The sequence below is a fragment of the Solea solea genome, chromosome 16 (assembly GCF_958295425.1).
Source record: "Solea solea chromosome 16, fSolSol10.1, whole genome shotgun sequence".
Classification (NCBI taxonomy): Eukaryota; Metazoa; Chordata; class Actinopteri; order Pleuronectiformes; family Soleidae; genus Solea; species Solea solea.
In genome coordinates this window covers 24,278,031-24,293,820 of record NC_081149.1, presented here as the reverse complement: position 1 = coordinate 24,293,820, position 15,790 = coordinate 24,278,031, and the positions used below count along the sequence as shown (strand labels likewise).

The following is a 15,790-nucleotide window of genomic DNA, read 5'->3' as shown; positions in this document are numbered from 1 at the left end:
ATCTGTCTGTCTGTGCATGTAGATTCTCCAGCTGAGCAACAACAACATCTCTCTGATAGACAGCGATGCTCTGGCTTCTCTCTACAGCTTGGCCATTCTCACTCTGGAGGGAAACAATCTGCGTCACCTCAAGTTCAAAACCTTCGTCAGTCTGCACACGACAGCCACACACATCCAGCTGTCAGGTCTCTACAAAACACCACAACTACTACTAACACTCTTCTTGTACAAGACAATCTGGTCAACTGATAGTTTGCTGATTTAAGCTCCTTGTTGTTACCGAGCAAGAATCCCACGTAAATCTAGTGTTCAGATACATATATATATATGTGTATATATATATATATACATATATATATATATATACATATATATATGTATATATATATATATGTATATGTATATATATAGCAGTCAATAACTTCCTGTGTGCAGCTGGTTTGACTCTTATTTATCTTTAAAAGTGAAACACTAAAGTTTAAAATGAGATGGTAAACTTAAAGATGTTAAATAAAAAGACTATGTTATTGATCAGCTTAAAAAAGATGATTCTAAATCCTCCTCGTTTCCTCACAGGAAACCCATGGAGCTGTGACTGTGAGCTGCACCGCGTCTTCAGTAAGATCTTGCACGTTCGCCACCTCCACGTGGACGACTACAGGAACGTGACGTGTCAGGAGCCGCCGCAGCTGAGCGGGGCTTCGCTGGCCTGGCTGGACAGCCAGCTCTGCATCGCAGAGACGGCCACTGTGCTGGTCATCACCGTCACCGTGATGGTCACCGTTGTGGCGGCTTTGGTGATGGCCGAGAGGAACAGGAAGAGGAACCGGGGAAAGAGCTGGGTCTCTGAGTCCCAGAGTCACACTCACAGCCCACTGTCCTGAGACGAGGAAGCGTGCAGGCTTCAGCAACCACCAACCACCAACCGATGAGTTTTTAATACGGACAATGTAAATATGTAAAGCCCTGTTTTTTTGTTTTTTTTGTGAAATTTAGAGCAGCAGTGGAGAAATATCACATTGTGAGAGGAGACTGCAATGCGACAATAACGGACTGTAAAAACGTTAAATAATTTAAAAATCCATCGCTCCACAGCAGACCCTCGCTTTTCTTCTCCTTTGGTCAAGACTTTTTTGAGAGGAATCCTGAGGCTTTTTAGGTCTGGTATTATTCCGTTTTTCTCAGGCTTAGCCACGAGCTGCTGTCTCTGCTGGCATGCGGTAGGAAGTGCTACGAGGTGCGTTTCTGGTGAGTGGAGAGAGTTTTGCACCAGATGGCTTTCCTGACGCAACCTTTCCATTTATCTGCGTTTGGAATCGGCACAAAGTGTAAACTAGAGTGTGTAATTAACATACCTGGATAGTGCAGTTCATGGTCTGATTACCCCTGTATGTATACGCTTAGTCGGACTGGAGTCGCACCTAAATGTGTCCCCGCTCTTTGACCCGGAAGTAGAAGGATATGATGTATAAACTGCAGTAGTGTCGGCAAGAGTGGACGCTACGGCAAGAGAAGGGCTAACGTTTGTCCATCTCGTCGTCCGCTGTTTGTTTTTTTGTTTCTGTGACATAAAGGTCAACAGGAAACTCATTCTAAATGCACTCGCTTGCAGAGAGACACAGCGCCACCTACGGAGCCGGAGTCATACGCAAACAGCCAATTCATCGATTTTCCTCTGCGCGTGTAAACTCGGACATGGCGCCTGTTTTAAGTCAGACTACGGCTTTAGCTCGATTAAACTGTGCATGTGAATGAGTGATTCTTAACCACAGCGGATTATTACACACACACACACACACACTGGGGAAAAAGGCCAGATGTCAGCATAATAACATGCTAACCCGCTGGATTGGAACACACTTAAATGTGCGTGTTGAGAGCATTACAGAGGCACAAAGAGAAGCCAGACACGACTAACAGCACACAGACTGTTCTTCTCTGTTATTGTTTATGCCCTAAAGGTTTAGAAAAGCCTCGATATCAAATCCTTTCTAAACCTTGAGGAGGTTTTTTTAGGCAGAAATTGAATGTCTCTGTAAGTATAAAAATCATTTTGTTTTCTTAGCCTTAGAATAAACTGTAATATGTATTTGAATTCACAGTAGGGAAGCCATTTTACGCCACCTTGTTTCTACAGAAGCCTGAATGGACAAACCAGTCCACTGAGTTTGTGATTTGCGTTTTTGAAGCAGAAGCTTACGACACAAACTTTACTGCTTATATGTAAAGACCAGCGAACGCAGACGTTTCCTGTTTGTTACGACTCGTCAAATAATGAACACTTATCATAATAAACTCTTTCATATGATGCTGCAGCTGATGAACCTGAATGTGAGCTCGTCCACTTACACCTGACACCAGACAGTCCTCGTGTCCAGTGTCACATGGTCCGTGCTTCAATGTCATGATACATTGTCATCATTGTTCATGTTATAATTTACTATTATGACGTTGTGCTGTTTTGAGGACGACCTGAAAGAGCGGTCGAGACGGTAAAACTCAGCATTGACTGATGTTAGAAGTCACGTGAGAAGATAGATAGATATATAGATATATACATATCTATATATCTCTCTCTATATATATATAGAGAGATATATACTGTATATATACATGTATATCAGAAATCAGCCAGCACGTCCCCGTGGACCCCATCAGCGTCGCAATCAGAATCAGAATACTTTTATTATCCTGGAGGAAATTATTTAGATACAGTTGCTCCATGTCAGAATCAGTAATGAAAGAAAGAAAGAAAGAAAGAAAGATAGAAAGAAAGAAAGAAAGAAAGAAAGAGCACACAGTTTAAAAAAATTAGGAGCACAAATTTTTTTTTATTAAATTTAAATATCACTAAAACTTTGTTTAAAACAAGAATGGTAAAAATATACAACCATTGTATCCAAACACAGGAGCGCGTCACTGTGACAGGGAGAGAGCACTGAATTCAGCGCCTCTGTCCTTCTTTCAGATAATCAGGTTTTTAAAGCTGAACACGACAGACTGGCACAGCGAGGATTAGAGGAAGAGTGACCTCACAGTCACCGACGGACTGCACCGATATTTTAGACTGACGCTGGAGGGCGGGGCCTGTTCAGGGTGCAGGGGTGGCCAACCACTCAGAGACTCAGATCATCCACACGGGCACACATCAACATCCCCCCATCCCATCCTCTCACTCTTACTGTAAATGTCACGTGACAGAATAGCTTGCCATTTCGTTCAACAAAGAAATATAAACTCTTAAGAACGTCCTGTTCATCTTCATATTTTTGTTTTGCTGTGCATTTATTTTCCTGTCAAAGTCGTGCAGAATTCAGTGTCTTTTATTCTTAAAAAATAAAGAAAGAACTGAGTCAAGGAGCAGTTTTAAGACTGTGGAATATTCAAGTTATTATTATTATTTAATTATTTTTAAACCAACCATCTGTTTAATTTGCCATTTTTATACAAGATTGAATAGTTTAGATTACAGGGAAAAAAGAAAAGAAAAGAAAATAGTCCAAGGTCAAATTTACTGAGTTGAAAGTAGAAGCTGATGTCAGAGAACACAGAACATGATTTCTGAGGCTCCACAGTAACTTAACAGTGTCCTGACAAGAGTGTGTGTGTGTGTGTGTGAGTGAGGGAGGGAGGGAGAGAGAATTTGAATTTCAAAGCTGTTTCTAGTTGTAGTTTTATCTCCTAACATGATTTTACAGCAGCCACAAACCTGTGGCCAAACTGTATACAAACTATAGTGCGTTTTTAGTTGTACATACTGTGTGTACCAGCAGTGACTGTCCAGCAGATGGAGACACCTAACCTGATAATGTCCTGTTATCTTGACGCCATTTTTGAACTAAAATGTTGAAAATTGTTGGAAATTCACTCTTGCATTGAAAGCGTGTGAGTGTTCAGTTCACAGAAACAATACATGATACATTTAAACTTGAAAAGTTATAATTATGATAAAGTATATCATCATATGAGATAACATTTCATTTCTCAATTATGAGATGTTGAGTCATCTTTTTTTTTAAGTATCTCATTATTAAAGATATTATCTCTAACTTAGTATCTCATAAAAATGTTTGTGGTGCAATAAAACAATAAAAATGCTAAAGATGAGGATTACTGAGAGAATTAATCAGAAAAGCTCTGCACACCTTAGAGCTCCCGTTCAAACGATACACTGTTGCCATGGTAACTGCTGATCAACAGTTGACAGGAACAGAAATAAAAATTTGTAGAATTTTACTACACATGATGCTTATTTTCCACTTTTCCTGGGTTTGACTTTGGTGTCTGCTGTGATGTAATAATCACACACCTTGAGGTGTATCATCTGGTTTCCAGGGCAATCCAACATACAGAATATAACAAACTAAATTAAAAATTAAAAACAGTCCATCGCTCTTTAATTTGCCAGTGTTGTACCATATGAAATCATTTAGATTAGAAGAAAAAAGATTATGTAGATATGATGTTTTGGCCTGTTATTAAAGTGCTTATCCTTAGGCCAAATTTCAGAAATCAATTTCAAAGCATTTCTATTTCTATTTTTTATCTCCTAAGATAAGGTTATAGTTGTCAAGAGTCTGGCAGCCACAAACCAAACTGCAGGACATTTATTTGGAATTTTATTTTGTCACTAAAGTGTAGAAGTGTTGAAAGTTCACTCAGTCGACAGAAACAATAATGAGAAATAAAAATAATATCACATGAGCTCATATCACGTTTTGTTATTATTTGTCTGAGATCAGATTGCGTTGTGTGTGACAACGTTGTCTGAAGGAACGAGGACAGATATGAACTGGTTAATGATTCCAGTCTAGATTTCTTTTTTCTTTTTCACATTGTATGAAATGTCACAGGTTACATTGTTACATCGTTTCATGTGAATTGTACAAGATACTGTTTTAAATAAAGTGGACTTAAGTATTTGATACAGTCCAAAGTCTGTGTTGAGATTTAGTCTGACTTTGTTCTTTCAGTTCACAGAACAGAGAACAAGCGTTTGCCTCTTTTTTAAAACACGTTGTCTCAGTGTTGTGTGTCAAAGACAATCCTGAGTGAGTGAGTGGGAGACGTCTCCACGTCTGTCTGTTGTTTTCTCAACAAAGCGCGCGGCCTGACCACATCCTCTGCTGATCTGCTCACACACACAACACCTTCCATTATTTTGGGTTTCGACAGCAGCCGCAACCTCCTTCTGTTCTGACACGAGAGCGCTCGCTTCCTGCCTTTATGAGCTGGAACATGGGTTTGTGTTCAGCATTCATGACACACACGACAACACATGTGCAAAATCAAGGGGAAAAAAAACCCCAAACAAAGTCTGACCTGGATGAAATGAAACGAATCACGTCAATGGATGTTTGCGTGTTTAATGCTCGTGTTACGCAAGTGGAAACATTAGAGTTTGAGCTGTTGTATAGTTTTATATGGAGGACCAAAAGGGACAAAATTCAATAAATAAATACACAATTAAATCATTCATTAAATAATAAAATGTGTCATTAAATAATGAAATGTGTCATTAAATACATTTAATTAATTAAAGACACATTTCATTTTCTAATGACACATTTAATGAATGATTTAATGGTGTATTTATTTATTGAATTTTGTCCCTTTTGGTCCTCCATAGTTTTGCAGCCCATTTGATTCTCTGTGATATTTGTGTCACAGGATTTTTTCCATAATTGTCAGTTTTTCCTTAATTTCTCCTGATGGGACTTTACAGAATAAGAATTTATAGATTTCTGACATTCATGGTCATATTCTGCAAACAATGCAAATGAACTGCAAGATTGTTTTTTTTAATTATTAATTTATTTTGTATTGTTTTTTTTATTTTTGAATCAATAAATAAAAGATTATAGTGAACGGAAACTGACAAAATAACTTCAACTCAAACTTCACTGAAATAAAAACATTTTTTTTAAATGATAACTAACTGAAACTGAACTGTGTGTTTATAAAACGAAATAAAAACAAACTAAAATTGAAGGAAAATGTTTAGTTTTTGTTTTTGTAAATTGATTTCATACATAATTCTTTTTGGTTCAATTAAGGGAATTTATCTTTTCTCTGCTGACAATTTTGAAAGGTTTTATTTTAGACAGCATTTTCATTCATTCATTTTCAGCCTGTAAAACAAGAACACCACGAATGCTCCATAGATGCTGCTCTTGACGATCAAAATGACGTAGGACAGCTCAGCAGTGTGAGTGATCCTCAAATATTTCTCTAAAAAAACACAAAAACAGTTCTTTAAAATGTCATTGAGTGGACACGATTCAGTAGTGTTGACGTCCTGAGCTTCTTTACCTCTAAGAGCTTCAGCTCCTGGTCCTGACAGTAAAAAGAAGAAAACAAAACCACAGTTTTTAAAGAGTTTCACATCACTAACTTATTCAGTTTAGTACACACAGTACCTTCGATGCCTGTGACCCAGTCTGAGTAGTACACAGTCTGGTTTCCGTTGAAGAAGCTGACGGAGCAGGTGAAGTTCACGTCAGGTGTGAACCACTGTGTGAGTGGGACCCTCAGTCTGCTGGTGATGGAATAATAATCTCCAATCCGAGCAGCAGCGGCGTCGGTCGCCACGCCATCTGTGACGTCGCTCCCGTCCACCTGCCAGGACACGCTCACTTGGTCCGGATAGAACCCAGAGACCACACACACCAAGGTCTTCTTGTTCCATTTGTCTCTTTGGTTTTGACACTCGTTTCCTGAAGGTCCGAGCACTGTCACTCTTGGTGGGGCGAAGACACGGTCTGCTTCTGGTGGGGCACAAAGGAATGGAAGAGATTCTGCAAAAACACTTTCTCACAGGACATTTTCTTGCCCTTTTATGGTTAAAATAAGCAAAGTCCAGGCAGACATGTTGAGGGTTAAGTGTTAAAGGGTTAATTAGGTCAGGGTATCTCAATCCTGGGCCTGGGGACCCACTGACCTGCATGTTTTAGACGTAACATGCAGGACAGTAGGTCTCCAGGACCAGGATTGAGGAACCCAAAATGATTTAAGAGTTTAAGACTATAGTTGTACAGGTAATCCAGTAGAGGCAACACATTGATTTTGAAGGCTTATTTAAAGAGTCAGTAACATGTAATGTGACATAAGTCATTTTCAGATATCTGGAAAACATCCAGAGAACCTGGTCTGGATGGCAAACTTTGGAGATTGTCTTGAATATCTGGAACATCCGTGGGAGGAGCTGATCTAGCTGATCGTTTCCTGTTGTTTTCTTAAGTGCGTTCACTCTGACATTATCTGGAATTTTGACCCAGAAAGCTGGTGAGACAAGTTCCAGAAGACGTCCAGAGTAACATTTGTGGACATTTGCATTATCAGGTACAGACGTATGCTGCTGTGATAACAGTGAACTTCCATGGTGCTAAATTGACATAGGGTAAAAGGCAGGGTACACACTGCACAGCCAACATACAGATACTGTATGAACAACCCTTTACTCTCACATTCACAGCTACAGTCAGGCCAGAATAACCTCAGCATGTCTGAACACCCTTGCTTTGAACAAATGTCACTGTGGACCTTTTATGTAAGTTGTCCTGGAAGCTTCCGAGACAAAATGTCAGATAATGTCCAAGTGAGCTCACAGGAAAAGCTCTGTCCTGACACCAGTCCTCCCATTGACGTTCCAGACATTCATCCAGACTCAGTAATCTCGATATTTCCACAGATCATATCTGAAAATGTCTTTGACTCTATTGGTTACCTGACAACATGTCTCAGCCAATGAAAAATAGGATTCATTTGGTGGATCAATGTTGAGGTGCCATTTTAAGCTCAATTGGCAAATGATTAAAAAGCATAAACTGAAGAAAAGCTGAGTTAACAGTGGTTAACTTTTCCTCTGTGCCTATACTTTTTTTTATGTTTTCAGTGTGTTGAAGGCATCGCTTCCTAAGTCTGTTTACATTTAATAAATAGAATAAAATATGTCAATGAAAATCTCTGTTCTTATGTCTGTGTAAAAAAACAAACAAAAAACCTTCAAGTTAATTAACAAATTAACGATGTCTGTTTTTTAGAAATAGGTTCTTAACACATATATACATTATTCTACACTGACTTTTTTGAATGATTTTTGACGACATGCTATACTATGACTTTTTTGAGTGATTTTTGACGACATACTATACTATGACTTTTTTGAGTGATTTTAGACGACATACTATACTATGACTTTTTTGAGTGATTTTGGACGACATGCTATACTATGACTTTTTTGACTGATTTTGGACGACATGCTATACTATGACTTTTTTGAGTGATTTCGGACGACATGCTATACTATGACTTTTTTGAGGAATTTTGGACGACATGCTATACTATGACTTTTTTGAGTGATTTCGGACGACATGCTATACTATGACTTTTTTGAGTGATTTCGGACGACATGCTATACTATGACTTTTTTGAGTGATTTCGGACGACATGCTATACTATGACTTTTTTGAGTGATTTCGGACGACATGCTATACTATGACTTTTTTGAGTGATTTCGGACGACATGCTATACTATGACTTTTTTGAGTGATTTCGGACGACATGCTATACTATGACTTTTTTGACTGATTTTGGACGACATGCTATACTATGACTTTTTTGAGTGATTTCGGACGACATGCTATACTATGACTTTTTTGAGTGATTTTGGACGACATGCTATACTATGACTTTTTTGAGGAATTTTGGACGACATGCTATACTATGACTTTTTTGAGTGATTTTGGACGACATACTATACTATGACTTTTTTGAGTGATTTGGACGACATGCTATACTATGACTTTTTTGAGTGATTTTGGACGACATGCTATACTATGACTTTTTGGCATACAGGACAACATCATGTGATGTGGGACCAAAAGGATGGTGTAGTGGTTAGAACTCCTGCCTTTGACTGAGAAGACCAAGGTTCAAGCACTGGTTGGGACAAGTGCTCTCTGCAATTCTGACATATCTTGGTGTCAATTTGGACGAAATACACTATGACATTTTTGAGTGATTTTGGACGACATGCTATACTATGACGTTTGTGGGTGATTTTGGACGACATGCTATACTATGACTTTTTTGAGTGATTTTGGACGACATGCTATACTATGACTTTTTTGAGTGATTTTGGACGACATGCTATACTATGACTTTTTTGAGTGATTTTGGTCGACATGCTATACTATGACTTTTTTGAGTGATTTTGGACGACATGCTATACTATGACTTTTTTGAGTGATTTTGGTCGACATGCTATACTATGACTTTTTTGAGTGATTTTGGACGACATGCTATACTATGACTTTTTTGAGTGATTTTGGACGACATGCTATACTATGACATTTTTGAGTGATTTTGGACGACATGCTATACTATGACTTTTTTGAGTGATTTTGGACGACATGCTATACTATGACTTTTTTGAGTGATTCTGGACGACATGCTAAACTATGACTTTCTTGAGTGATTTTGGACGACATGCTATACTATGACTTTTTTGAGTGATTCTGGACGACATGCTATACTATGACTTTTTTGAGGAATTTCGGACGACATGCCATACTATGACTTTTTTGAGTGATTTCGGACGACATGCTATACTATGACTTTTTTGAGTGATTTCGGACGCCATGCTATACTATGACTTTTTTGAGTGATTTCGGACGACATGCTATACTATGACTTTTTTGAGTGATTTTGGTCGACATGCTAAACTATGACTTTTTTGAGTGATTTTGGACGACATGCTATACTATGACTTTTTTGAGTGATTTTGGACGACATGCTATACTATGACTTTTTTGACTGATTTTGGTCGACATGCTATACTATGACTTTTTTGAGTGATTTTGGACGACATGCTATACTATGACTTTTTTGAGTGATTTTGGTCGACATGCTATACAATGACTTTTTTGAGTGATTTTGGACGACATGCTATACTATGACTTTTTTGAGTGATTTTGGACGAATTGCTATACTATGACTTTTTTGACTGATTTTGGACGACATGCTATACTATGACTTTTTTGACTGATTTTGGACGACATGCAATACTATGACTTTTTTGAGTGATTTTGGACGACATGCTATACTATGACTTTTATGAGTGATTTTGGACGACATGCTATACTATGACTTTTTTGACTGATTTTGGACGACATGCTATACTATGACTTTTTTGAGTGATTTTGGACAACATGCTATACTATGACTTTTTTGAGTGATTTTAGACGACATACTATACTATGACCTTTTTGAGTGATTTTGGATAACACACCATACTATGACGTTTTGGTGTCATTTAGGACAACATCATGTGATGTGGTACCAAAAGTATGGTGTAGTGGTTAGTACTCCTGCCTTTGACTGAGAAGACCGGGGTTCAAGCCCTGGTTGGGACAAGTGCTCTCTGCAATCCTGAGATATCTTGGTGTCAATTTGGACGAAATACACTACGACTTTTTTGAGTGATTTTGGACGACATGCTATACGATGACTTTTTTGAGTGATTTTGGACGACATGCTATACTATGACTTTTTTGAGTGATTTTGGTCGACATGCTATACTATGACTTTTTTGAGTGATTTTGGACGACATGCTATACTATGACTTTTTTGAGTGATTTCGGACGACATGCTATACTATGACTTTTTTGAGGAATTTCGGACGACATGCTATACTATGACTTTTTTGAGTGATTTCGGACGACATGCTATACTATGACTTTTTTGAGTGATTTCGGACGCCATGCTATACTATGACTTTTTTGAGTGATTTCGGACGACATGCTATACTATGACTTTTTTGAGTGATTTTGGTCGACATGCTATACTATGACTTTTTTGAGTGATTTTGGACGACATGCTATACTATGACTTTTTTGAGTGATTTTGGACGACATGCTATACTATGACTTTTTTGAGTGATTTTGGACGACATGCTATACTATGACTTTTTTGAGTGATTTTGGTCGACATGCTATACTATGACTTTTTTGAGTGATTTTGGACGACATGCTATACTATGACTTTTTTGAGTGATTTTGGTCGACATGCTATACTATGACTTTTTTGAGTGATTTTGGACGACATGCTATACTATGACTTTTTTGAGTGATTTTGGTCGACATGCTATACTATGACTTTTTTGAGTGATTTTGGACGACATGCTATACTATGACTTTTTTGAGTGATTTTGGACGACATGCTATTATATCACTTTTTTGAGTGATTTTGGACGACATGCTATACTATGACTTTTTTGAGTGATTTTGGACGACATGCTATACTATGACTTTTTTGAGTGATTTTGGACGACATGCTATACTATGACTTTTTTGAGTGATTTTGGACGACATGCTATACTATGACTTTTTTGAGTGATTTTGGACGACATGCTCTACTATGACTTTTTTGAGTGATTTTGGACGACATGCTATACTATGACTTTTTTGAGTGATTTTGGTCGACATGCTATACTATGACTTTTTTGAGTGATTTTGGACAACATGCTATACTATGACTTTTTTGAGTGATTTTAGACGACATACTATACTATGACTTTTTTGAGTGATTTTGGATAACACACCATACTATGACGTTTTGGTGTCATTTAGGACAACATCATGTGATGTGGTACCAAAAGTATGGTGTAGTGGTTAGTACTCCTGCCTTTGACTGAGAAGACCCGGGTTCAAGCCCTGGTTGGGACAAGTGCTCTCTGTAATCCTGAGATATCTTGGTGTCAATTTGGACGAAATAGACTACGACTTTTTTGAGTGATTTTGGACGACATGCTATACTATGACTTTTTTGAGAGATTTTGGACGACATGCTATACTATGACATTTTTGAGTGATTTTGGACGACATGCTATACTATGACTTTTTTGAGTGATTTTGGACGACATGCTATACTATGACTTTTTTGAGGAATTTCGGACGACATGCTATACTATGACTTTTTTGAGTGATTTCGGACGACATGCTATACTATGACTTTTTTGAGTGATTTCGGACGCCATGCTATACTATGACTTTTTTGAGTGATTTTGGACGACATGCTATACTATGACTTTTTTGAGTGATTTTGGTCGACATGCTATACTATGACTTTTTTGAGTGATTTTGGACGACATGCTATACTATGACTTTTTTGAGTGATTTTGGACAACATGCTATACTATGACTTTTTTGAGTGATTTTGGACGACATGCTATACTATGACTTTTTTGAGTGATTTTGGACGACATGCTATACTATGACTTTTTTGAGTGATTTTGGACGACATGCTATTATATCACTTTTTTGAGTGATTTTGGACGACATGCTATACTATGACTTTTTTGAGTGATTTTGGTCGACATGCTATACTATGACTTTTTTGAGTGATTTTGGACGACATGCTATACTATGACTTTTTTGAGTGATTTTGGACGACATGCTATACTATGACTTTTTTGACTGATTTTGGACGACATACTATACTATGACTTTTTTGACGGATTTTGGACGACATGCTATACTATGACTTTTTCGACTGATTTTGGACGACATACTATACTATGACTTTTTCGAGTGATTTTGGACGACATGCTATACTATGAATATTTTGAGTGATTTTAGACGACATACTATACTATGACTTTTTTGAGTGATTTTGGACGACATGCTATACTATGAATATTTTGAGTGATTTTAGACGTCATACTATACTATGACTTTTTTGAGTGATTTTGGACGACATGCTATACTATGACTTTTTTGACTGATTTTGGACGACATGCTATACTATGACTTTTTTGAGTTATTTTGGACGACATGCTATACTATGACTTTTTTGAGTTATTTTGGACGACATGCTATACTATGACTTTTTTGAGTTATTTTGGACGACATGCTATACTATGACTTTTTTGAGTGATTTTGGACGACATGCTATACTATGACTTTTTTGAGTGATTTTGGACGACATGCTATACTATGACTTTTTTGAGTTATTTTGGACGACATGCTATACTATGACTTTTTTGAGTTATTTTGGACGACATCCTATACTATGATCTTTTTGACTGATTTTGGACGACATGCTATACTATGACTTTTTTGAGTGATTTTGGACGACATGCTATACTATGACTTTTTTGAGTCATTTTGGACGACATGCTATACTATGACTTTTTTGACTGATTTTGGACGACATGCTATACTATGACTTTTTTGAGTGATTTTAGTCGACATGCTATACTATGACTTTTTTGAGTGATTTTGGATAACACACCATACTATGACGTTTTGGTGTCATTTAGGACAACATCATGTGATGTGGGAACAAAAGGATGGGGTAGTGGTTAGTACTCCTGCCTTTGACTGAGAAGACTGGGGTTCAAGCCTGGTTGGGACAAGTGCTCTTTGCAATCCTAAGATATCTTGAGTGATTTTGGACGACATGCTATACTATGACTTTTTTGAGTGATTCTGGACGACATGCTATACTATGACTTTTTGAGTGATTTTTGACGACATGCTATACTATGACTTTTTTGAGTGATTTTGGACGACATGCTATACTATGACTTTTTTGAGTGATTTTGGACGACATGCTATACTATGACTTTTTTGAGGAATTTTGGACGACATGCTATACTATGACTTTTTTGAGTGATTTTGGACGACATGCTATACTATGACTTTTTTGACTGATTTTGGACGACATGCTATACTATGAGTTTTTTGAGTGATTTTGGACGACATGCTATACTATGACTTTTTTGAGTGATTTTGGACGACATGCTATACTATGACTTTTTTGACTGATTTTGGACGACATACTATACTATGACTTTTTTGACTGATTTTGGACGACATGCTATACTATGACTTTTTTGACTGATTTTGGACGACATGCTATACTATGACTTTTTTGACTGATTTTGGACGACATGCTATACTATGACTTTTTTGAGTGATTTTGGACGACATGCTATACTATGACTTTTTTGAGTGATTTTGGACGACATACTATACTATGACTTTTTTGACTGATTTTGGACGACATGCTATACTATGACTTTCTTGAGTGATTTTGGACGACATACTATACTATGACTTTTTTGACTGATTTTGGACGACATACTATACTATGACTTTTTTGACTGATTTTGGACGACATACTATACTATGAATTTTTTGAGTGATTTTGGACGACATACTATACTATGAATTTTTTGAGTGATTTTAGACGACATACTGTACTATGACTTTTTTGAGTGATTTTGGATAACACACCATACTATGACGTTTTGGTGTCATTTAGGACAACATCATGTGATGTGGTACCAAAAGTATGGTGTAGTGGTTAGTACTCCTGCCTTTGACTAAGAAGACCGGGGTTCAAGCCCTGGTTGGGACAAGTGCTCTCTGCAATCCTGAGATATCTTGGTGTCAATTTGGACGAAATACACTACGACTTTTTTGAGTGATTTTGGACGCCATGCTATACTATGACTTTTTTGAGTGATTTTGGACGACATGCTATACTATGACTTTTTTGAGTGATTTGGACGACATGCTATACTATGACTTTTTTGAGTGATTTTGGACGCCATGCTATACTATGACTTTTTTGAGTGATTTTGGACGACATGCTATACTATGACTTTTTTGAGTGATTTTGGTCGACATGCTATACTATGACTTTTTTGAGTGATTTTGGACGCCATGCTATACTATGACTTTTTTGAGTGATTTTGGTCGACATGCTATACTATGACTTTTTTGAGTGATTTTGGACGACATGCTATACTATGACTTTTTTGAGTGATTTTGGACGACATGCTATACTATGACTTTTTTGAGTGATTTTGGACGACATGCTATACTATGACTTTTTTGAGTGATTTTGGACGACATGCTATACTATGACATTTTTGAGGAATTTCGGACGACATGCTATACTATGACTTTTTTGAGTGATTTTGGACGACATGCTATACTATGACTTTTTTGAGTGATTTCGGACGACATGCTATACTATGACTTTTTTGAGTGATTTTGGACGACATGCTATACTATGACTTTCTTGAGTGATTTTGGACGACATGCTATACTATGACTTTTTTGACTGATTTTGGACGACATGCTATACTATGACTTTTTTGAGTGATTTTAGTCGACATGCTATACTATGACTTTTTTGAGTGATTTTGGATAACACACCATACTATGACGTTTTGGTGTCATTTAGGACAACATCATGTGATGTGGGAACAAAAGGATGGGGTAGTGGTTAGTACTCCTGCCTTTGACTGAGAAGACTGGGGTTCAAGCCCTGGTTGGGACAAGTGCTCTTTGCAATCCTGAGATATCTTGAGTGATTTTGGACGACATGCTATACTTTGACTTTTTTGAGTGATTCTGGACGACATGCTATACTATGACTTTTTTGAGTGATTTTGGACGACATGCTATACTATGACTTTTTTGAGTGATTTTGGTCGACATGCTATACTATGACTTTTTTGAGTGATTTTGGACGACATGCTATACTATGACTTTTTTGAGTGATTTTGGACGACATGCTATACTATGACTTTTTTGACTGATTTTGGTCGACATGCTATACTATGACTTTTTTGAGTGATTTTGGTCGACATGCTATACTATGACTTTTTTGAGTGATTCTGGACGACATACTATACTATGACTTTCTTGAGTGATTTTGGACGACATACTATACTATGACTTTTTTGACTGATTTTGGACGACATGCTATACTA

The 15,790-nt window shown here is 37.3% G+C and overlaps 1 protein-coding gene and 1 gene segment (V, D, J or C); one reads left to right on the top strand and one right to left on the bottom strand.

Moving 5' to 3' along the window:
• Positions 1 to 1,090, top strand: part of si:ch211-237i5.4 (insulin-like growth factor-binding protein complex acid labile subunit) — a 3,513-nt gene extending 2,423 nt beyond the window's left edge. The window contains exons 4-5 of the mRNA XM_058654692.1: positions 23 to 185; positions 577 to 1,090. Of these exons, the coding sequence (XP_058510675.1) occupies positions 23 to 185; positions 577 to 884 (471 nt within the window). The 3' untranslated portion in view covers positions 885 to 1,090. The remainder of the gene's footprint in view (positions 1 to 22; positions 186 to 576) is intronic.
• Positions 1,091 to 6,112: 5,022 nt separating this feature from the next.
• Positions 6,113 to 7,736, bottom strand: LOC131475284 (T-cell receptor beta-1 chain C region-like). The segment is given in 4 exon segments: positions 6,113 to 6,231; positions 6,313 to 6,336; positions 6,420 to 6,797; positions 7,727 to 7,736. Coding segments are annotated over 4 exon segments (531 nt in total).
• Positions 7,737 to 15,790: the final 8,054 nt, after the last annotated feature.